This window comes from Phyllobates terribilis, unplaced genomic scaffold (genome assembly GCF_046119375.1).
Source record: "Phyllobates terribilis strain yellow unplaced genomic scaffold, ASM4611937v1 Scaffold_3__8_contigs__length_932513732, whole genome shotgun sequence".
In the NCBI taxonomy this organism is placed as follows: Eukaryota; Metazoa; Chordata; class Amphibia; order Anura; family Dendrobatidae; genus Phyllobates; species Phyllobates terribilis.
The window spans coordinates 580,104,901-580,128,049 of record NW_027362763.1 but is presented as its reverse complement, the minus strand read 5'-3'; the positions used below and the strand labels follow the sequence as shown (position 1 = coordinate 580,128,049).

The following is a 23,149-nucleotide window of genomic DNA, read 5'->3' as shown; positions in this document are numbered from 1 at the left end:
ACGATCTGATTAAAGAGATCGGGGATAAGTGGGAGTGGATACGGATCTCGGACCGTAATCCGATTAAGTTCACGGAAATCCAGGCAAGGGCGTAGGCCTCCATCATTCTTCTTCACAAAGAAGAACCCCGCGGCCACCGGGGAAGATGAAGGTCTAATATGCCCCTTAGCCAGACTTTCTGAAATATAATCCTTCATGGCCTGCCTTTCCGGACCAGATAGGTTATACAACCTAGATTTAGGTAAATTGGCCCCAGGAAGCAATTTTACAGAACAGTCATACACGCGATGAGGAGGTAGTTCCTAACACCCTTTCTCCGAGAATACATCCTCAAAGTCCGCCAGAAATGGAGGTAAGACCCTAGGAGTGACAGCACCGATTACCGTATTCATGCAGTTTTTATTACAGAATTCACTCCATTGGCTTATCTCCCTAGATTGCCAATTAATAACCGGATTATGCTTAGTTAACCAAGGAAGGCCCAACACAATAGGAGTGGGAAGACCCTCCAACACGTAACAAGACAACAGTTCTTTATGTATCGCCCCCACTTGAAGATATACGTTATGCACCACTTGCAAAAAACTTCCCTGACCGAGAGGCCTGGCGTCGATCGAAAATATGGGGATGGGTTTAGCCAACATATTCAATAGCATACCTTGAACCCGGGCAAACCAAGCGTCCACCAGATTAGCCCCGGCCCCACTATCTAGAAGAACAGATATCCTCTCAGTTCTCGTACCCACCACCACCTCTGCCGGCACGAGAAACTGAGACAAACCTAGGGACGAAATACCTACTCCCAGATGGCCGTCCACCACACAACCTGGGATCAACAGTTTTCCGACGACTCTTTACTCTGCAAAGGACGGGATGGACACCCCCCAATAAAATGTCCCTTTCTCCCGCAGAAGAAGCACCTTCCAGTCTTGTGGTGCACCGCCGGTCCCCTCCCCTGGAATGATGTCCCTCCTAACTGCATAGGCTCCTCAGGACTGACCAGGGGAACCTCCATATGAGGGGACCTTGTAGGAGGTGGAGTCATCACAGGGAACGGAGAGAGAGGGAGAAGCCAGGGAGGTGATAGTGGGAGAGGGGGTCGGCCCTGGAGAAGAGATAGGAATCAGTACAGGGGCTTCCTATTTAATAAGGGCGCCACCTACAAAGTGGGGTCCAAGCACCAATGACGCCAGTCTACCAGTGGGGGGGGCAGATTAAAGCAGTTTAACAATTAGTGGGCCTCACTGTCCGCTACCCAATGGGTAGTGGATACTCTTTCCAAAGCCTTAAAAATAAGTTTTTCTTCCATTCCCCCACTTCGGATAATAGAGACCCGGGTAGGCAAGATAAAGCAGATTGCATTGGAAGCCGAAATCCAGAAATTACTAGACAAACGTGTGTTAGTTGGTGTGCCAGAAGGGGAAAAAGGAAAAGGTTTTTACAGCAATCTATTCCTAATAAAAAAAAAAAAACGATGGTTCATACAGAACAATAATAAATTTAAAAGCCTTGAACGTATATATAAAAACAGAAAGATTCAAGATGGAGACTTTGAGATTGACGGTAATGCTTTTGTACCCCTTCTGTTTCATGGCTGTAATAGACTTAAAGGATGCGTATTATCACATCCCAATCCACCCAGACCACCAACAATATCTCAGGGTGGCAGTAGAGTTCCAAGGCGACCTCTAGAATATCAGTGCCTACCATTTGGGGTGTCCCTGGCGCCCAGGATTTTTACCAAAATAGTAGCAGAAATGACGTCATATATAAGAAAAAGGGACATATTAATAGTGCCATATCTAGGCGACTTTTTGATAGTCGGGGACTCAGAAAAAGCCTGTACCGTAGCGGTCAAACAAGTTCTATCCATCCTAACAAGATTGGGTAATAAATGAAGAAAAATCAAGGCCCAAACCCATTCAGCTTCAGACTTTTCTGGGCATCAACCTGAATGCTATTCATCTCCCACAGGAGAAAGTTAAAAAAATCAAACAGAAAATTATAAATATTCTAGGAAGAAGTGTCTCAGTGAGAGGCCATGTCCTTACTAGTATCCCTGACAGCCACAATTATTGCAGTACAGTGGGCTCATTTCCACACAAGGAAACTGCAGTGGGAAATCCTAGAAATACAGTCCTCAGTGGGAGATCAGCCGGACTACAACTTTCAGTTGTCTGCCTGGACACTAAATTCTCTAAATTGGTGGGCAGATTCAGGAGATCTTCTGAAGAGAGTTACATGGACAGTAAAAAATCCAGTTGTAGTCACCACGGACGCAAGCCCGACAGGTTGGGTGCCCACCTAGAGGTGGTGGGTTTCAAGGTTTGTGGGATTCAAAGTTAAAAGACGGTTCCTCAAACCTAAAAGAACTAACCACAGTCAGGAAAGAATTACAGGCAACCTTAAAATTCTGTATAGGAAAGGATGTAGTAATCCTGTCTTACAACAGCACGGCGGTGGCTTATTTGAATCGTCAATGGGGAACCAGATCAGACCCATTGATGTTAGCGGTAGAGAAAATATTTTCCATAGTGGAAAAAAAATCTTCTATCACTTTCAAGCCGCCACTTAAGGGGTTCAGAAAATATTGTTGCAGATTATTTAAGTCACCATTCACTCAGTCAAGTTGAATGGGTTCTAAAAAGAAGAGTTTTCGATCAGATCTGTTCAGCCTGGGGTCTTCCAGAAATAGACTTATTTGCCACCAGAGAAAACCGTCAGGTAGAAAAATTCTATTCTCTAAATCCAAGAGAGTCACCAGACGGGGTGGATGCTTTTCTGCAGGAATGGGGGTTTCGCTTGGCATCTGCTTTCCCGCCTTTTCCCATGATTCCAATAGTGTTAAGAAAATACGTGAGGGAAAAGCCAGAGTAATACTGATTGCCCCCTTCTGTCCGAAAAGGGAATGGTTTACTTGGCTAAGGGTCATGTCAGTCTTGGACCCCTGTACCCTACCCGACAATCCAGAGCTACTATCTCAGGGTCCGGTGACCCATCCTCAGGTTTCCAGACTACACCTAATGGCCTGGAACTTGAGTGGGGATTGTTATCAGCAAAGGGTTTCTCAGAAAACCTAATTTCAACTCTCCTATTGAGCAGAAAAAAGTTACCTCCCTTTAAGTATGAAAAAATTTGGAATAGTTTTCTTAAATTTTCGGGTCGGGTCATAACTCCCCAAAGTCAGCTAGTTCCCATTTCAGAAATACTGGAATTCCTCCAAAAGGGTCTAGAGAGAGGTCTCTCCACTAGCTCCTTAAAAGTGCAGGTTTCAGCACTAGGCGCACTTTTTGATCATAAAATAGCTGATCATCCATGGATATATAGGTTTATAAAAGCATCCTTTTCATCCAGACCTATAGCCAGTCCTAGGGGAGACCCCCTGGGATCTTAATTTAGTCCTCAATGCCCTTACAAAGGCTCCTTTTGAGACCATCTCATCGGCTACTGTTTAAAGTGCTTACACTAAAAACCGTACTGCTGGTGGCACTAACCTCTGCTAGGCAGGTGAGCGAGTTACAGGCCCTCTCGATCAATCCCCCGTTTGCAAACATCTTACAGGACAGAGTGATATTGAGGCCAGACCCAGCGCTCCTCCCAAAAGTGAGCTCTAGATTTCACAGAAGTCAGGAAATAGTTCTCCTTTCATTTTGTGATGAACCAAAAAACCAAGGGGAAATAACATTTCACTCCTTAGATGTGAGAAGGTGTATCCTTAGAAACCTTGAGGTAACAAGTCAGTGGAGGAAGTCCTTGGCCATGTTTGTTTCCTTTCAGGGAGCAAACAAGGGTAAAGCCACTACTAAGTCCACAATTGCCAGATGGGTTAGAATGGCCATAATTTTAGCCTACTCTGCATCTGACTGTGATCCCCCTCAGGGTATAGAAGTACATTCTACTAGGGCCATAGCTACCTCTTGGGCAGAAAGAGCCAAAGCCTCAGTAGACCAGATCTACAAAGCTGCAATCTGGGCGTCTCCGACCACCTTCTTCAGACACTACAGGTTGGATCTTGGGCTGTCTGATCTTTCCTTTGGGATAAAGGTTCTTTCAGCAGTGGTCCCACCCTAGGGATTTCATCTATATTAATCTCTGTACGGTGCTGGCATGGTGAAGGGTAAATATGATAATTGCTTAACGGTAATTTGATTTTCCAGAACCATGACAGCACTGTGCTACTTCCCTCCCTTCTTCTTTTACGTTGGTTTTGGAAAACTTCCTGTTTTAAAAAAAAAGCAAAAAACTGGTTTGTGTAAACACTATAAGGTGAATGTTGATAACTATTGTTGTATGCATATATGTCTTAACAAGGTGGTTACCTCTTATTCTCTGTAAACACACTGGGGAGAAAGAGAGGTGCCGCCCCTTTTATTTTGGTAGGTTTCCTGGTGGTGGATACTCTCTCTGTATGGTGCTGTCATGGTTCTGGAAAATTAATTACCAGTAAGCAATTATCATATTTCTGTCTCATGTCCGCAGAAGCCGATCCGTTCAAGGTGCAAATCTTACAGGCCGTGTAAAGAGGGTGCAAGTCTCACCGGCTGTCCATATAGGCCACAGCCAGGTACTACTAGTGGCCACAGCCAAATATGCACTTGATCGGGCTTGTTTAAAATTTTACAGTATTCCGGCTGGTATGTGTGTAAACAACCATGAAAATTTCTTCCTCGGGTAGCTACCTAAAAACGTTATATTAGGTTTTGTCGATAATGAAGCATTTAGCGGCACAATTACTAAAAATCCTTTGCTGTTCCATCATTATAATGTGAACCATGCAGCGCTATGCCTGGACGAACAACAGATCCCTGCAAACCCTTTCAGCCTAATTTTAATGTTGAGTTAGCAATCAGGGAGTATATGGCCTTTGCGCACATATCTGGCAAGTACAAGTCTGATAGCGGACTGTCAATAGCCTGTGAAGAATTTATGGATGGGCTCATCTTGTTTGCGTTTGATTTATCACCCGATCAAGAACAGGGAGGTCATTTCTTCCTCATTAAAACAGGTGGCCTGCGTGCTCAAGTACGTTTTGCCCTACCAACACCGCACTCGGTTAGCATGATCGTATATTCGACCAGTACTGCCATCTTGGAAATAAACCATCGTAGAGAGGTCTTGTATGATTTTAACTGATGATGGATACTCTAGAACTTACAGCTCTGTTGAAGTCCGACCGCAATACAGAGCGCATATTTGCAGGTGTGCTGCCGTGTGACTTGCTGCTGTCTGAGAGAGTGAACCAGAGACCTGCTGCCTTTATTATCAACACGGATCCCTCGGGTCGCCTTGGTCGGTACTGAATATTGATAGTGCTCTGCAATGATAAAAAGGCCATATTTTTCGATAGTTACGAGTTGGAGCCAAATAATATTTTATTTCCCCGTGATTTTATGACATTCTTGAATAGGAACTGTGCGACATATGCCTATCAAAATTGGCAGTTGCAAGATAGTGTGTGCAGACATTTCTGGGGTTTTTTCTGTATCATTTTGCCCGGGGACTGACCTATACCAAGATATTGAGCTTCTTCAATACAAATTTAAATCAAAATGGGCAAATAGTGTCCGTGTTTCTGAAGAATAATCTATGTCCTGCACATTCAACCTATAGAACAAGCTACCTTTTATAAGCAGCATTGTTTTGCCCTTTGTGATAACTGATAAAATTATCATTACATTCACTAATACGATACTAAATTCTTTGGTTGCAGACATAAATTGGGTTTATTTTCTAGTGAGTAAAAATATATTTTTCTGTGTCACTCCTAGTATGGCGGTGTTTTGCGGACAATGCGATGTGTAATTGCTTTTAGCTGACCACACTGCTGCATCACGCTATCAGCTGCTAACACTGGACACTATCTGGTCAGGATGAGGCGTTGCTGGGTTAGTGGTCATTTTATCTGGTAGCCAGGTCACGTAGCTGATGATCACTCTAAAACAGTCTCTGACCATGTTGAAAATTATGCTTTCCCCTGCTCCATCCTAAGGCTGCGTGCACACGATGCGTTTTTCATGCATTTATGCTGCGGAATTTCCGCAGCGGAAACGCATCAAAAACGCATGGTAATCCGCACCCCATGGTCCCCAATGGCATTCCGCAATGTCAATGCACATGCTGCGGATTTTTCCGCAGCGTTTCTGCAGCGCAAATAAATCCGCAGCATGTTCATTAATTTTGCGGAAGCGCAGCGGAAGCGCAGTGGAAGCGCCGCCATTGACTTGCATTGAGACGCATAGAATCCGTGCCTGTACATTTGCACAAGCGGATTTTATGCGTCTCTATGTGCGGATGGTACCCAGTTCTGGAGGAGAGGAGACTCTCATCCAGACCTGGGTTCCATTGTACCTGTAAAAAAAATAATAAAATAATAAATAAAGTTTATATTCACCTGTCCGGCGGCCCCAGCAGCGCTTCTCCTTCCAGGACCTGAGATGACGTCGCGGTCATGTGACCGCAGGCTGTCTCGCGAGATGCCGGCAACCCGGAAGAAGCCAGGAAGGAGCGCGACGGCACACGCGGCGGGGGATCGGGGGTAAGTATAATATTTAGTTTTTTATTTTTACGGTCACACTATATAAATCCATGCCTTTTGCATGGATTTATATAGTGTGACCTAGTTGTCAAGCACTTTCCAAGTGATGCTATCGCTTGGAAAGTGCTTGTCAGTCCGCATGCGGAAACACATGCGTTAACGCATGTGGATCCGCATGTATTCCGCATGTATTCTGCAGGAAAAACGCATGCGCAATCCGCATGTATTCTGCAGGAAAAACGCATGCACAATCTGCATGTACAATCTGCATGTACAATCTGCATGCGTTTTTTCTGCCAGGGAGATGCAGAAATGCTGCAGAAATTTTCTGCTTCATTTCTGCATCGTGGGCACATACCCTAAATGTGTAGAGGTCAGCGGTCTGAGACACGCTGTGCTACTACATATTATGAAATACTTTTTATGTATATATTATTCTGAACACTTGTAAAACATATTTTATTAAACTCAACATATTATGTTATTGTAATGCTTTATATCTTATCATTCTGTAATTTGGCTAAAATGTGATCTGTCTGATACATTCTATTTTTTTAATAAAATTATTAAAACTTATAAAGTGTCTTTCATTTTTCCACAAACTGTATAAAGTACGTGCTTTTTATACTTGGGGGTAGTTATAAGTCGGCCATATATATAATATAATATTTCATTTGAATGTAATATTGGGAATCACACTATCCTATAATATTGAGAATCACAGTCATATAATATGGATCCATTAATCATGATCGTAACATATCGAATTTGAAAGTGACATACATAATAATAATAGTCTGGCAATTAATTGCTAGTTACACTATCAAATCTATTTTGATAGTGTCACTATTAAATTCATTGTGCAACACAGACCCAAAAATAATAGCCCGGGACATTTAATTGATAGTAACGTTATCAAGTCAATTTATCAAAATTAAATGATTTCATAATGGCCCTATCAATTTTAATTAATACGCTAATAACACTATTAATTTCATAGTTTCATAGGAGAGGGGTCACGCTCTGGAAAAGGGGAGGGGTCAGACACTTTGATAGGGGCGGAACACCTCTCAGATTGGGTTTGATGGATCATATGAATTCTCTACTACTCACATATTCATTGCCAGTCCTTTAATTTAATACGTACACAAATTTTCATCTATTAGAATAAAAGTTTTTTATTTTAGTTTAGGTTACATTGTTTCCATCATACTTCCTCCTTATGTAATAATTTGTATTATTTATGTAAACTTTATGTGAACTTTGTATATGCATACTGATTATTCCTGGCAAATTAACATCCCTATATATCTCCATGAAAAAGATGATGGCCCTTCTTGATGAGGTGGGCGTGCTGGAGTCAGACGCTCCTGATTTATTAAGAGGTGCACACCTTTTAATGAATCAGGAGTGTCTGAAAAATGAAACAAAAGAGGAAAAAGTCCACTGAACTTAGACATCAGGTGCACGGATCAGCCGGCAGTGCCTCGAGAGATTATCAGGAAAAAGCAAGGAGTGATCCAGCCTCTAGAAGTCTTCTTTAAAATCAATAATCCTTTACATCAAATACAATGATTAAGGACCATAAGGTCTGAAACATGTCTGTATATCATCTCTCCTCGTGGGTGGTTGTGACTGTGTTTTTGAAAATATTTCTCCAATAAAGGATTATTGATTTTAAAGAAGACTTCTGGATACTGGATCACTCCTTGTTTTTTGTCTGAAAATTGGTGTACGTCTCTGTTCGCTTTGCTATAAATCTTGCTTTAATCACGGATTGGAGTAAGACTTCTGGCATAAGGTGTGCCACAGCTCGCCATGAATTAGACAAGCTTTGGCTTCACGCCGCTGTCCCACTACAACGTGAAAAAGCCAAAAGTAACAACTCTTTTGGGCAATTCAACATTGCGCTAACTTTTTGCGACTTTCAAAGCAATTTACACCAGAATTCTGCTTCTTTTGACTCAGTATAAACTGATATATGTTTGAAATCCACAACGTGTCAATTTCTCTTGTGGGTACGCTGAGTTTTAGGCTGGAGTCACGCTACCGTATAACACGGCCGAGAGCTATGCAATAAAACATCGCATTGCACTCGGCCCAGTGTTATGATATGGACCAGCTCAGGACAGCGATTATTTTCTCATCCCGATTTGGCATGAGAGAACAATCGGAGCATGCTATGATTTGCAGCGAGACTCGACTCACTCGCACCCATACTAGTCTATGGGTGCGAGTGAAACAACGGACTGCACTCGGATGTCAGCCCAGTGCAGTTTGGTACACGCAGAGTTACACCATGGAGAAGATTGAGAAATCACTTTCTCCATCTCCTCCGCACTTATGCTGCAATCCCCTTGCAAGAGAATCACAGCACAGTAGCATGATACTCGGTTCACGCTCGCAGCAGAGCAGGAGCCGAGGGTCATTAGCATATCGCATCAGATGCTCTTGCATCGGATACCGTATGCTTGTGTGACGCCGGCCTTATTTGCAGACTTTCCCCTTAGAATTGCATTAGATGCGAAAAAATGCATGTATCTACACGTGACTGTATCAATAAAGTTTTGTCAAAGCCAAATACCAGGGAATATCAAAAACAAAGCAGCTGTCACGGTTCCACCCTTCAGTGTGTCTGGGATGCAGTTAATGATTGATATCTCAGCCATCCAATCTGGTACAGGGGCATGCTGAAGCTGTCAGTGTGTTGATTAACAGCTCGGCTGTCCAATCTGGGATTGGGAGGCGCTGGCTCTTTCCAGGTGTTCATTATTCCAGGTTACTGCCAGGCTACTTAACTGGGCTGTTTCTCCCAGACCTCTGCCAGACGTACATTCAGCTTGTGTGAGGTTTATTTCTCTGTGACTAGTGTTCTGTGTATTGATCTTATGTTGCCTGACCTTGGACCTTGTTCTGACTGTTATGTTCTGCTACCAAAGCTAAGGAAAGAGAGGAGATCTGTCCCTACTATAGGACTCAGCTGAATCCCTACGATGTAACAGGGAACCTGATCCTGCGATCAGACCTGCTAAAGTCCTAATCTAGTCTGTACGGAGACCTATAGATGTGGGGAGGGAATCCCTACAAGTACTAAGGACTGGGAGGAATATGGGACACCTCCTAACAGAAATAGTAGCAGACAGACGAACAAACAAAATAGATAGAACATAGAGGTTCGTAGACCAAGCAAACTAACAGAGTTAGATACAGAGCACAGGCTAGCTAGAAAGTAGATATACAATGAAGTCCAGCAAAGCCAGAAGGGCGGAGCAGGACTAAATAGGCCAACAAGGTCATGTGACCAGCAAAGGAAAAAAAACTAACAGCAAGGTTCTAACACTGACCATCCTGTCTGTTTAACCCCTTGTGCTCTGAACTGCTATCCTCCTGGTATTCTGACCAACGGAATGTTATCGGACTACGCCTTTTTCTCTTCCCTCTGTTTATTTCGTACCCTCCTGGCTTTGACTTCAGACTCCTTGACTATCCCATCTCACGGCTTGGCCGTGAAAAGTGACTCGGCGTCACAGCAGCTTTATTTAAAGCGTCACACAATGAAAAGATTAAAAAGTAGACGTCAAAAAACTTGTGAAAAAAAGCAATGAAAAAATACAAGTAGACCTTAAAATATTTTACACCTTTGAGTTTTGAATGCAGACAAGCATAAGAAGAATCTCCAGATTCATCTGATTTACATCAATATTGTCATTCTTATGCCGTCTGTGCGACATCCATGTGGGATCTGTGTGGAATTAGCTTTCAAACCTATACATTCAATAATATGCATGATCAATTAGTTTCCTAGGTTAATAACGGCAATGTATCCATAAAAATCGGATGCCACACTGATGTTTTGTATGGGATATGATTTTTTCCACACCCACAGACTTAAAAGGATGATTCTCATCCAAGACTCAGAAGAGAATAATGCATTCTACGTTTTTTTTCACATGGACACTCAGTCTGTGGGAAAAAAAACTGTCATCTGATGAGCCATATTGAATAAGTGTGCTGTCCAATTTTTACTCTAAGGGCTCATACTCATGTGAGAAAAAAACGTTTCTGGACCGAAAAAACGGAAGACTATCATGCGATTTTCATGAGAAGACAAAACGATTTTTCACACCTAGCATCCGTATGACATCCAGATGCAATGCGTTTATTTACTCTGCAACTATTATTCTGCGATCATTTACAGGACCATTTACAGTGTTCAGTGCTACAGAATAGTAATGTATCCAGAAAATTCGGATGGCATACAAATGTCCATATGCCGTCCGTTTTTCTTTTTCTCACACCCATTGACTTGCATTGGTGAGTCTCGTCTGATATACGCGGCAAATCGCAGCATGCTGCAATTTTTTTTTCTTCTGTCTGATTTCAGCTGAGAGAAAAATCACAGATGAGATGTAACTGATAGATTAACATTGGTCAGAGTGCAATCCAATTTTTTTTATCGGATTGCAGTCGTCCTTTTTTCTCGCAAATGAGTATGAGCCCTAAGGCCACGGCCCCACTATCAGTATTTGGTTAGTATTTGGTCAGAATTTTTTCTCAGGAGTGGACAGATAAATATGGCAAGCTGGAAATAGTATGATACTGCCAGATATTGCGGGGTGTTTAAAGCTGGATACAATAGTGTAGTGGGAGAGCTTAAGGCCAAGGCCCCAACTATCAGTATTCAGTCAGTATTTTTTCTCAGGAGTGGGAGCCAAAACCAGGAGTGGGTGATAAATCCAGAATTGGTGACTTGTTTCTATAAGGTCACGGCCCCACTATCAGTATTCAGTCAGTATTTTTTCTCAGGAGTGGGAGCCAAAACCAGGAGTGGGTGATAAATGCAGAATTGGTGACTTGTTTCTATTATACCTTTTCTCTGATTGTTCCTCACCTGGTTTTGGCTCCCACTTCTGAGAAATAATACTGACCAAATACTGATAGGTTGTAGCCTCAAAGTGTTTTTGACCTTGAAGTGTGAAAAAAACGTCAAAAAGTCTCAAATTGCATTCTTTGCCTAAATATGATTGAATGTATTAACTTTTCATATGTTTAAATCTAAAGCAGTTTTTATGACATGTTGGAAGAAAATACAATCATTTTACCATAGCAGTTACTAAAATAACGTTTTTTTTTCTTTTTGTCTTAGGATAACAGCAGGAATTTGCTTTCATATGTTGTTTCCTACTACTTACGCCACTTTGATGATGTAAGTCTGCTTGGTTTGCTACTTTTCATATATTTACAGTAACTCAATTCGACAAATAAAGTTTATTGCTACAAGGAGCTTAATTTCACAAGATTTCAGATAACCCATTGTATTTCTTAGGACTGCAGCTGAAGCTTAAAGGGAACCTGTCAGCTCCAGAAATGCTATTTATCTGTAGATCTAGTGGTATTCTGTAGGTAAATGGCATTTCAATCAATGTTGTTCTGGTTTAATAAAAGCGCAGCTACAGGGAGAAGATGAAATTTTATTCTCTTTGCAGCCACTTGCTTATAATCATAGGAGCGGTGCAGGAAGCACCTGGTTTTGGCTCCAACTCCTGAGAAAAAATACTGACCAAATACTGACCAAATACTGTTAGTGGGGCCGTGGCCTTACAGTTTAAATTGACAAGAATCAGTAGCACTACAAGTAGCAACTATCTAGCACTAGCCTAATGTCTAATTCATGTGTCAATATTTTTGGTCAGTGTGTTAACAAATTTTGTTAAGCCAAAACTGGGGACCACTACTCTAGGGCTACACCTAATCTTTCTTAACCCAAGTCCATGTTCACACTGTCAGTATTTTACCTCAGTATTTCTAAGCCAAGACCAGGACTGGAACAGTCAGAGGAAAAGTATAAACACGTGCACCAGTTTTGCATTTTTCACCCACTCCTGGTTTTGGCTTACAAATACTGATGTAAAATACTGAACATGTGAACGTGGCCATACAGACATATACAGTTCTGACAGATGGTTCCAAGCCACATCTAGAGCCCTCTGAATAGTGACACCCAGTGCTCCCCAGTATAATGACCTCCAAAGCTTCCCCCTCAGAAATCACACTGAGATACTGGGCCACTCTGCTTTAGGCCTCATTCACATGTCCATGTCTCCAGTAAGTGTAGTGACCGTTTTCACACATACTGGAGACACTTACACTCATAAACCCATTCAAATTAATGGGTCTGCATACAGGCTAGTGTGTCTCCATGGACAGTGTGTCCGTGGACAAAAAAACGCTGATGTGTCCGTTTTTTACCGGGAGCACAGGCTGTAAAACTGCCTCCACCTGTGCACACTGATGACGCATGGATGACATCCGTGTTTCATCAGTATCACACGTACCTACCCCTTTGGAATCAGCAGTACAGTTCGCTGTTCCCAAGCCCTGGGTGCTGGAGGCAAGTCTCATCATTGTCCCCTGCTTGCGCTAAGATCAATGCGAGCAAGGGACAGTGGTGAGTTGTTTTCAGCCCCTACTGCCTACATAGAGTGTAAAATTGAGAATAAAATAAACACATTATACTCACCTTTACACCTAATTCCCTGAAGCCATTGTTCCCTGTAAACAAACCAAAAATAAAAAACAATATCCCTCACCTGTCCGAAGGTAAAATAATCCATAGTGTCCCACGCCGTAATCCATCTGACCGACATTTCTTCATCAGCATGTGCGGTCGCTTGGGGCGATCGCACACCCTTAAGAGCAGCGGAGAATGACTTGATGCAGCGAGCGGGTCCCTGAACTTCGCTGAGCTCAGTTAGTGACAGGACACCGCTCAGTGAGTTCACTGCTCTCGCTGCATTGAGTCATTCTCCTTTGCTCTTCAATGTGAGCGGTCAAGCCACCGCTCATGGTGATGAGCAAATGCCGCACAGATGGATTTACGGCGTGGGACACTATGGATTCTTTACACTTCGGACAGGTAAGGTATATTGTTTTCTTTTATTCTTAATTTTACACTTGTTGGAGACAACGGGGGCTGAATACAACTCTCAACATTGTCCCCTGCTCGCGCTGATCTCAGGACAATGATGAGACTTTCTTCTAGCACCCGGCGTTTGGGAACAGCGCTAACTGTACTGCTGATTCCCAGGTGCAGAACACAGTTTGACATACGGACGCCGATATCTCCGGTACTGTTTTTTCCAGTACCATAAATATCAGGAAGTGTGAAAGAGGCCTTTTAGGCAGCATACTTGCAATCCGGGTTCCCACAATACCTCCTTTCATTATTCTTGCATTTGGCCACGACCCCACTATCTGTATTTGGTCAGTATTCGGTCAGTATTTTTTCTCAGGAATGAGAGCCAAAACCAGGTGAGGAACAACCAGAGAAAAGGTATAATAGAAACAAGTGCACCAATTCTGCATTAATCACCCACTCCTGGTTTTGGCTTCCACTCCTGAGAAAAACTACTGACCGAATACTGATAGTTGGGGCCTTGGCCTTAAGCTCTCCCACCACACTATTGTATCCAGATTTAAACACCCCGCAATATTTGGCAGTATCATACTATTTCCAGCTTGCCATATTTATCTGTCCACCCCCATGGCCAGTGTATACACATCCAAATCAGCTCTTCTGTATGGGGTTACACAGAAAAGTCACCATCTGGAGACCTGCTCTTCATAGCTGTTTGCTAGATCTGGTCATATGCAAATTGTCTCCTCAGAGAGGAAGAGGACTAGAACTCTAGTGTCACCTACAGGAAGTACCAATTGTTAGAACTCTCCTGTTAGGTTTTTTTTAGTTTGCTGGTCACATGACCATTTTTGCCTATTTAATCCGGCTCCACCCTCCTGGTCTTGCTGGACTTCATTGTATTTACTACTCTTGAGCTAGCTTGGTGCTCTGTTGCCGTTCTCTGTTAGTTTTGCTAGGTCTTCTGACCTCTATGCTTTTTGTTGTGTGTTTGTCTTTGACTGCTACTATTTCTGCTAGGAGGTGTCCAACTTATCCCAGTCCCTAGTTCTTGTAGGGATCCCTCCCTCACATCTATAGGTCTTCGTACAGACTAGCCGAGGACTTTAGCGGGTCTGATCGCAGGATCAGGTTCCCCGTTACATCGTAGGGATCTAGTTTAGTTCTATTGTAGGGACAGTTCTCCTGTCTTTCCTTAGTCCCTGTAGCAGATCATAACAGTAAGTCCAGCCCTAAAAGAAAAAAAAAATTTTTCTCTAAGGAAAGACCTCCAGTTTTCCATCATGGTCTCGGTTCAAGATTTGGCTCAACGCTTGCAGGGACTCTCTCTGGAGGTGGCCGAGCTCCAACAACACGTGAGTAGCTGTTCTGGAGCGCATTTTGTGGAACCAAAGGTACGTCTGCCTGATCTATTTTTTGGCGAACAACAAGATTTTTTTTCTTTTAAAAATGCTTGTTTATTGTATTTTCGTTTGAGACCCGGATCCTCTGGTGATGAATCACAGCGCATAGGGTTCATAATATCACTTTTGCGCAAAGATCCTCAGGGATGGGCCTTCTCTCTCCAACCTAGTGATCCGTGCTTTAGATCAGTGGATAGTTTTTTTTCTGCTTTGGGTTTGTTGTATGATGATCCTGATCGTCCCTCATCTGCTGAGTCTGAATTGAGACGTTTGAGGCAGGGATCAGGTAATGTGGAAAAATATTGTTCTCACTTACGTCGGTGATCTGCCCAGGTGGGGTGGAATGATTCAGCTTTGAAAAGCTTGTTTCTTGCAGGGCTAGGTGAAAGGGTTAAGGATTTACTGATTGCTTATCCCACACCTGGAAACTTGCAGGAGGCAATGCAATTAGCTATACGGGTGGACAGGAGACTGCGTGCAAGGGTTAATGAGACAAATCCTCTGCTATGTCAGCTCCGAGTCCTGAGAGGGTCTGTGCTGACAATGGAGAGCCGATGGAGATTGGGGCGATGACACCCCGCTCTCAGGAAAAAGACCGCAGGCTTTCTGAAGGCTTGTGCTTCTATTGCGGAAATTCTGGTCATTTTATTAAGAACTGTGTGCTTCGTATGAAGAAAGAAAAAAAAATGGTCAGTTATGCCCGTATTGCCTGTTTAAATTCTAAGGGAGTATTCCTATCTGCCACTACTGCTGCTCAGGATGAATTAATTGAATTTCGGGTATTTGTGGATTGTGGTTCTACTCTGAATGTGATTGATGGGGGATTCTTGGAAAAACTTAGATTAGAACCTAAAACTTTGTCATCCCCTATTGCTGTGGTTTCTGTTGATGGCTCTCCCTTGAAGAGTGTTACTCATAAGGTCTGTGAATTTCCCCTCACTATTAATGGTATTCACCAAGAAAATTTGGATTTGGTGGTATTGGATAATTTGCCTTCTCCAGTAATATTGGGGTTACCCTGGTTAAAATTGCACAATCCTGTACTGGATTGGTCTACCAATGAAATTAAGTCCTGGAGCCCTAAGTGTTATGACAAGTGTTGTAACTGACGTATTGCTGCTGTGGATAAAGGGGAATTGTCTGTACCTATTCAGGATTTTTGGAGAGTTTTTTCTGAGGAGGAGTCACAAATTTTGCCTCCCCATAGAGACTATGATTGTACCATTGAATTTGTCCCTGGAGCGACTCTTCCTAAAAGTCGTTTATTTAATCTTACTATTCCTGAGAGAAAGGCTTTGGAGGAATACATACAGACAAGCTTGGCCGCCGGTCACATTTGGCCTTCCAAGTCTCCTGTGGCTGTTGGATTTTTTTTTGTAAAAAAAAAAGATGGCGGTTTACGTCCTTGTCTGGACTTTCGTGAGATTAATAAAATTACTGTACGCAATCCTTACCCACTGCCATTGATTCCTGATTTATTTAACCAGTTAGTGGGGGCCAAGTGGTTCTCTAAAATTGATCTCCGGGGGGGCATACAATTTGTTGCGCATGAAGGAGGGTGATGAATGGAAGACTGCTTTTAACACTCCTGTGGGTCATTTTGAGAATCTGGTTATGCCTTTTGGTCTTACCAATGCTCCAGCATTTTTTCAGAATCTTATTAATGACATCCTTAGACCTTTAATCGGCAAAAATGTGGTTGTGTATTTGGATGACATTCTGATTTATTCGCCTGATCTGGAGTCTCATTGGCGGAGCGTACGTGAGGTATTACAGTTATTAATGGACAATTCGCTTTTTGCTAAGCTGGAGAAATGTGAGTTCGCTGTACAGAGAATTAGTTTTTTGGGCTACATTATCTCCAGTGAAGGTTTTGAGATGGACCCGGTTAAAGTTCAAGCTGTGCAGGAATGGCCTAGGCCTATTGGTTTGAAATCGATACAGAGGTTTTTGGGTTTCGCCAATTATTACAGAAAATTCATAAAAAAAAATTCTATTATTGTCAAACCGCTGACCGATCTCACCAGGAAAGGTGCTAATGCGGTTCAGTGGACTTCTGAGGCCATTGAAGCTTTTGTGTTTCTAAAGGAGAGGTTCACCTCTGCTCCCATCCTTATGCAGCCTGATGTGACTAAGCCGTTTTTGGTTGAGGTTGATGCTTCTTCGGTGGGGGTCGGTGCGGTGTTGTCTCAGGAAAACAAGGATGGAGTACATCCCTGTGCCTTTTTTTCAAAAAAATTTTCTGAGACTGAACTTAATTACGATATTGGTAATCGGGAATTGCTTGCGATTAAACTCGCATTTGAACACTGGCGTCACCTCTTGGAAGGTGCTGAATTTCCCATTCAGGTTTTCACTGATCATAAAAATCTGATCTATCTTGATGCTGCCAAGCGCTTGAATGCCCGTCAGGCTAGGTGGGCACTTTTTTTCTCGGGGTTTAATTTTTCTGTTACTTACATCCCGGGTACCAAGAATGTTAAAGCGGATGCTTTGTCTCGCAGCTTTTCTCCCATGGTCGGTGTTGAGGAGGAAGAGGAGAGCATTTTACAAGAAGGTGTTGTGATTGCTGCTTTGGACTCCGTTTTGGAGGATGAGATTCTTAAAGCTCAGGAGAATGCCCCATCTAACACTCCCCATGGGAGGTTGTTTGTGCCTAGGACCTTTAGGAGAGATTTGTTTGTTGAGTGTCATGAGTCTCGGTTGGCAGGTCATCCAGGAATTTCTGAGACCAAGAGACTTGTGGGTCGCAGTTTTTGGTGGCCTGGATGGCAGAAGGAAGTCATTAAGTGGGTGCGCCAATGTACTGTGTGTGCTAGATCCAAGTCTTCGCATGCTCCTGCTGCGGGGTTGCTTTGCCCTCTGGAGGTTCCTAGTGCACCTTGGACACATCTGGCTATGGACTTTATTACTGACCTTCCCCCCTCTGAAGGTTTCACGGTCATCTGGGTGGTCGTGGACCGTTTTAGCAAGATGTGTCACTTGGTTCCCTTCATCAAACTGCCTTGCGCTAAGACACTCGCTAAGGCCTTTGTCAAGGAAATTGTCAGACTACATGGTGTTCCTACTGACATTGTTTCTGATAGGGGACCTCAGTTCGTGGCTCGTTTTTGGCGTGCCTTTTGTGACAGGTTGGGAGTTCATTTGTCGTTTTCATCTGGATATCATCCTGAGTCTAATGGCCAGACAGAAAGGAAGAACCAGGATGTTGAGCAGTTCTTGCGTTGTTTTGTGGCAGACAATCAAGAGGGGTGGTCTGAGTTTCTGCCACTGGCTGAATTTGCTCTTAACAACCATACATCCTCTTCTGCTGGGTGTTCTCCTTTTTTTTGTTGTACTGGGAGACATTGATCGTTTGGGTCATTCTCCAAATTGGTTTCGGCTGTGCCTGAGGAGGAGAGTTTTTCCGGTGATTTGGAGAGAGTTTGGACTGATGTACATTGTAACCTTCAAGAGGCTAACAAAAAATCCAAGAGGTACTTTGACAGGAAACGTCAAGAGGTTTTGTTTACGGTTGGTGACATGGTTTGGTTGTCCTCTAAGAATCTGCGGTTGAGGATTCCTTCTAAGAAATTGGGCCCGAAGTTTGTAGGGCAGTTTAAGGTGCTTCAGGTAGTTAACCAATCTGCTGTTAGGTCACTAATAAAATCCATAGCAAGATGCGTCCAAGGAGCACTAGGAACCTCCAGAGGGCAAAGCAACCCCGCAGCAGGAGCATGTGAAGACTTAGATCTAGCACACACAGTACATTGACGCACCAACTTAATGACTTCCTTCTGCCACCCAGGCCACCAAAAACTGCGACCAACAAGTCTCTTAGTCTCCGAAATTCCTGGATGACCTGCCAACCGAGACTCATGACACTCCACAAACAAATCTCTCCTAAAGTTCCTAGGCACAAACAACCTCCCATGGGGAGTGTTAGATGGGGCATCCTCCTGGGCTTTCAGAATCCCATCTTCCAAAATGGAGTCCAATGCTGCTATCACAACTCCTGTAAAATGCTCTCCTCCTCCTCGGTACCAACCATGGGAGAAAAACTGCGTGATAAAGCATCAGCTTTTACATTCTTGGTACCCGGGATGTAAGTAACAGAAAAATTAAACCGCGAAAAAAAAAGTGCCCAGCTAGCCTGATGGGCATTCAAGCGCTTGGCAGCATCAAGATAGATCAGATTCTTACGATCAGTGAAAACCTGAATGGGAAATTTAGCACCTTCCAAGAGATGACGCCAATGTTCAAATGCGAGTTTAATCGCCAGCATTTCCCGATTACCGACATCGTAATTAAGTTCAGTCTCAGAAAATTTTTTTGAAAAAAAAGCACAGGGATGTACTCCATCCTTGTTTTCCTGAGACAAAACAGCACCGACCCCCACCGAAGAAGCATCAACCTCGACCAAAAAAGGCTTGGTCTCATCAGGCTGCATAAGGATAGGGGCAGAACTGAACCTCTCCTTGAGATACACAAAAGCTTCAATGGCCTCAGTAGTCCACTGGACCGTATTCGCACCTTTCCTGGTGAGATCGGTCAGCGGCTTAACAATTATAGAAAAATTCTTAATGAATTTTCTGTAATAACTGGTGAAACCCAAAAATCTCTGTATCGATTTCAAACCAATAGGCCTAGGCCATTCCTGCACCGCCTGAACCTTCACCGGGTCCATCTCAAAGCCCTCGCTGGAGATAATGTAGCCCAAAAAACTAATTCTCTGCACAGCGAACTCACATTTCTCCAGCTTAGCAAAAAGTGAATTGTCACTTAACAACTGCAATACCTCACGTACGCTCTGCCAATGAGACTCCAGATCCGGCGAATAAATCAAAATGTCATCCAAATACACCACCACATTCTTACCGATCAATGGCCTTAGGATGTTATTATTAAGGTTCCTGAAAAATGCTGGTGCGTTGGTAAGACCAAAAGGCATAACCAGATTCTCAAAATGACCCACCGAAGTGTTAAAAGCAGTTTTCCACTCATCACCTTCCTTCATACGTAACAAATTGTATGCCCCCCGGAGATCAATTTTAGAGAACCTCTTGGCCCCCACTAACTGGTTGAACAAGTCAGGAATTAATGGCAGTGGGTAGGAATTGCGTACTGTAATTTTATTAATTTCACGAAAGTCCAGACATGGACGTAAACCGCCGTCCTTTTTTTTTACAAAAAAAAATCCAACAGCCACAGGTGACTTAGAAGGTCTAATGTGACCGGTGGCCAAGCTTGTCTGTATGTATTCCTCCAAGGCCTTTCTCTCAGGGATAGTAAGATTAAATAAGCGACTCTTGGGAAGAGTAGCTGCAGGGACAAACTCAATAGTACAATCATAGTCCCTATGAGGAGGCAAAACCTGCGACTCCTCCTCAGAAAAAACCTTCCAAAAATCCTGAATAGGTACAGGTAATTCCCCTCTTTCCACAGCAGCAATGCGACCGTTACAACATTTATCATAACACTTAGGACTCCAAGACTTAATTTCATTGGTAGACCAGTCCAGTACAGGATTGTGCAATTTTAACCAAGGTAACTCCAAAACCACTGGAGAAGGCAAATTATTTAATACCGCCAAATCCAAATTCTCTTGGTGAATACCATTAATGGTGAGGGGAAATTCAAAAACCTTGTGACTAATACATTTCAAGGGAGAGCCATCAACAGCAACCACAGAAATAGGAGATGACAAAAGTTTGGATTCTAATTTAAAATTTTCCAAAAATCCCTTATCAATCACATTGAGTGTAGAACCACAATCCACAAATACCCAAAATTCGATTAACTCCTCCTGGAATGAGGTGCTTCCAGAAAGAAATACTCCTTTTGAATTTAAACAAGCTATACGGGCGTAACTGACCTCTTTTTTTTTTTCTTTGTTCAAACGAAGCACACAGTTCTTAATAAAGTGGTCAGATTTACCGCAATAAAAACATAATCCCTTAGCAAACCTGCAGTCTTTTTCCTGAGAGTGGGGTGACATCGCCCCAATCTCCATCGGTTCTCCACCTTCCGAGCAGACCCTCTGAAAACTTGGAGCTGCCATAGCAGTAGATTTCTCTTCATTAATCCTAGCACGCAGTCTCCTGTCCACACGTATAGCTAATTGCATTGCCTCCTGCAAGGTTCCAGGTTTTGGGAAGGCAATCAGCAGATCCTTAACCCTTTCACCTAGACCAGCAAGAAACAGACATTTTAATGCCGAGTCATTCCATTCCACTTCAGCCGACCATCTTCTGAAGTATGTACAATAATTTTCCACATCACCTGATCCCTGCTTCAAACGTCGTAATTCAGTTTCAGCAGATGAGACTCGATCAGGATCATCATACAACAACCCCATAGCAGAAAAAAAATCTTCCACAGATCTAAAACACGGATCATTAGGTTGTAGAGAAAAGGCCCATCCCTGTGGTTCTTTGCGCAAAAGTGACATTATAAACCCAATGCGCTGTGATTCATTCCCCGAGGATCTGGGTCTTTAACGAAAATATAATAAACAAGCGTTTTTAAAGGAAAAAAAATCTTGCTGTTTGCCATGAAAAAAATCTGGCCGTCCTACCTTCGGTTCGACAAAATGCGCTCCAGGACAGCTACTCACGTGTTGCTGGAGCTCGGCCACCTCCAAAAGACAGTCCCTGCAGGCGTTGAGCCAACTCCTGAACCGACACCATGCTGATATCTGGATTTCTTTCCTTAGAGTGTTTTATTTTTTGGCTGGACTTACTGTTATGAACTGCTACAAACACTAAGGAAAGATAGGAAAACTGTCCCTACAATAGGACTAAGCTGATTCCCTACGATGCAGCGGGAGACCTGTTCCTTGTGAACAGACCCGCCTAAGTCCTCGGCTAGTCTGAACGCAGACCTATAGATATAAGGGAGGGGTCCCTACAAGAACTAAGGACTGGGATATAGTTGGACACCTCCTAGCAGAAATTGTAGCAGAGCAAAGACAAACAAACAAAAAGTACTAGTGGTCCAAGGATCAAGCAAACTACAGAGTTAAGTACAAGGCACCTGGCTAGCTTAAGAGTAAATGTAACACTGAAGTCCAGCAAGGCCAGAAGGGCGGAGCTGGATTATATAGGCAGAAAGTCATGTGACCAACAAAATAGGAAAAAAACTAACAGGAGGGTTCTAACAGATAAGCAGGCACGTACTGTTGATATCCAGACGGCGCTCCGGGTAGGCAAGCAGGCGTGCACGACAGGTTACTTGGCAGGTGCTCCGGGTAGGCAGGCTGGCGAGCACGGCTGGTAACTGGCAGGTGCTCCGGGTAGGCAGGCTGGCGGGCACAGCAGGTAACTGGCAGACTGGCGGGCAGAACTATTAGACAGACTGGCGGGCTGGACTGTTAGACAGACTGGCGGGCAGGACTAACAGACAGCGGGACCTGAGAGCTGAAGCAATTGTTAGCACAAGGAACAACTGCCTTGCACAAGCACCTCCATTTTGGAGGAGGTGCCTTATATAGGAGAAGTCCTCCAGCCATTGGTCGGGGACTTTTTAGGATGGTGCTCGCGGCCCCTTTAAGAGGGAGGGAGCGCGCACGCGCCCTAAGCACAGTTCCCGGGAAGCTGCACACGGTGCGCTCCACAGCAGCAGGGAGCAGGAAGACGCTGGACCAGCGCCACGATGGTGAGGGGAACGGCGTCTCTGCCCAGAAGGAGGCAGAGATGCCGATTCTACAGTACCCCACCTTTATGCCTCCTCTTCTTTAGGCCCGTGAGAAATTTTTTAAGAAGATGAGTGGCATGAATGTTCTCCCTGGGTTCCCAAGACCTCTCCTCTGGGCCAAACCCCTTCCAATCCACAAGAAAGAAAGTTTTTCCTCTTAACCACTTGGTGGCCAAAATGTTTTCTACCTCAAAGACGTCCTCAGCGGAGACCAGAGCTGGCGTGGTATCTGGATCGTCAGAGAAGGAATTAAGGACAACTGGTTTGAGGAGGGATACATGAAAGGAGTTGGGAATCCATAAGGTGACCAGGAGTTTCAGCTTGTACGCCACGGGATTGATTTGGTTCAGAACCTCGAACGGACCGATGAACCACGGACCCATTTATAAGAAGGTGTCTTGAGACGGACATATTTGGAGGAAAGCCAGACCTTGTCTCGCGGATGGAATTGAGGCGGATCCAGACGTCTCTTATCAGCATGTCTCTTCATCCGCTCGGAGGACTGAAGAAGTGCAGATCTAGTGTCTTCCCAAATAGCCGAAAATTCACTGACAAGAGACTCTGCGGCAGGATTGTCCACTGAAGAGGAGACGGGAAATGGAATCCAGGGGTGTCGACCAC

The 23,149-nt window shown here is 43.7% G+C and overlaps 1 protein-coding gene across 5 annotated transcripts in view; it reads left to right on the top strand.

Moving 5' to 3' along the window:
* The window catches only part of FMN2 (formin 2), an 872,215-nt gene that overhangs the window by 499,616 nt on the left and 349,450 nt on the right, over positions 1 to 23,149 (top strand). For 4 of the 5 annotated variants that reach the window (XR_012318036.1, XR_012318035.1, XR_012318037.1 and 1 more), the window contains exon 12: positions 11,682 to 11,741. The exons of the other annotated variant lie outside the window; for it this stretch is intronic. Coding sequence is in view for 1 of the 4 variants with exons in the window: in XM_073671453.1 (XP_073527554.1) it covers positions 11,682 to 11,741 (60 nt within the window). In the remaining 3 variants the exon portion in view is untranslated. The remainder of the gene's footprint in view (positions 1 to 11,681; positions 11,742 to 23,149) is intronic. 5 annotated transcript variants of the gene reach the window in all.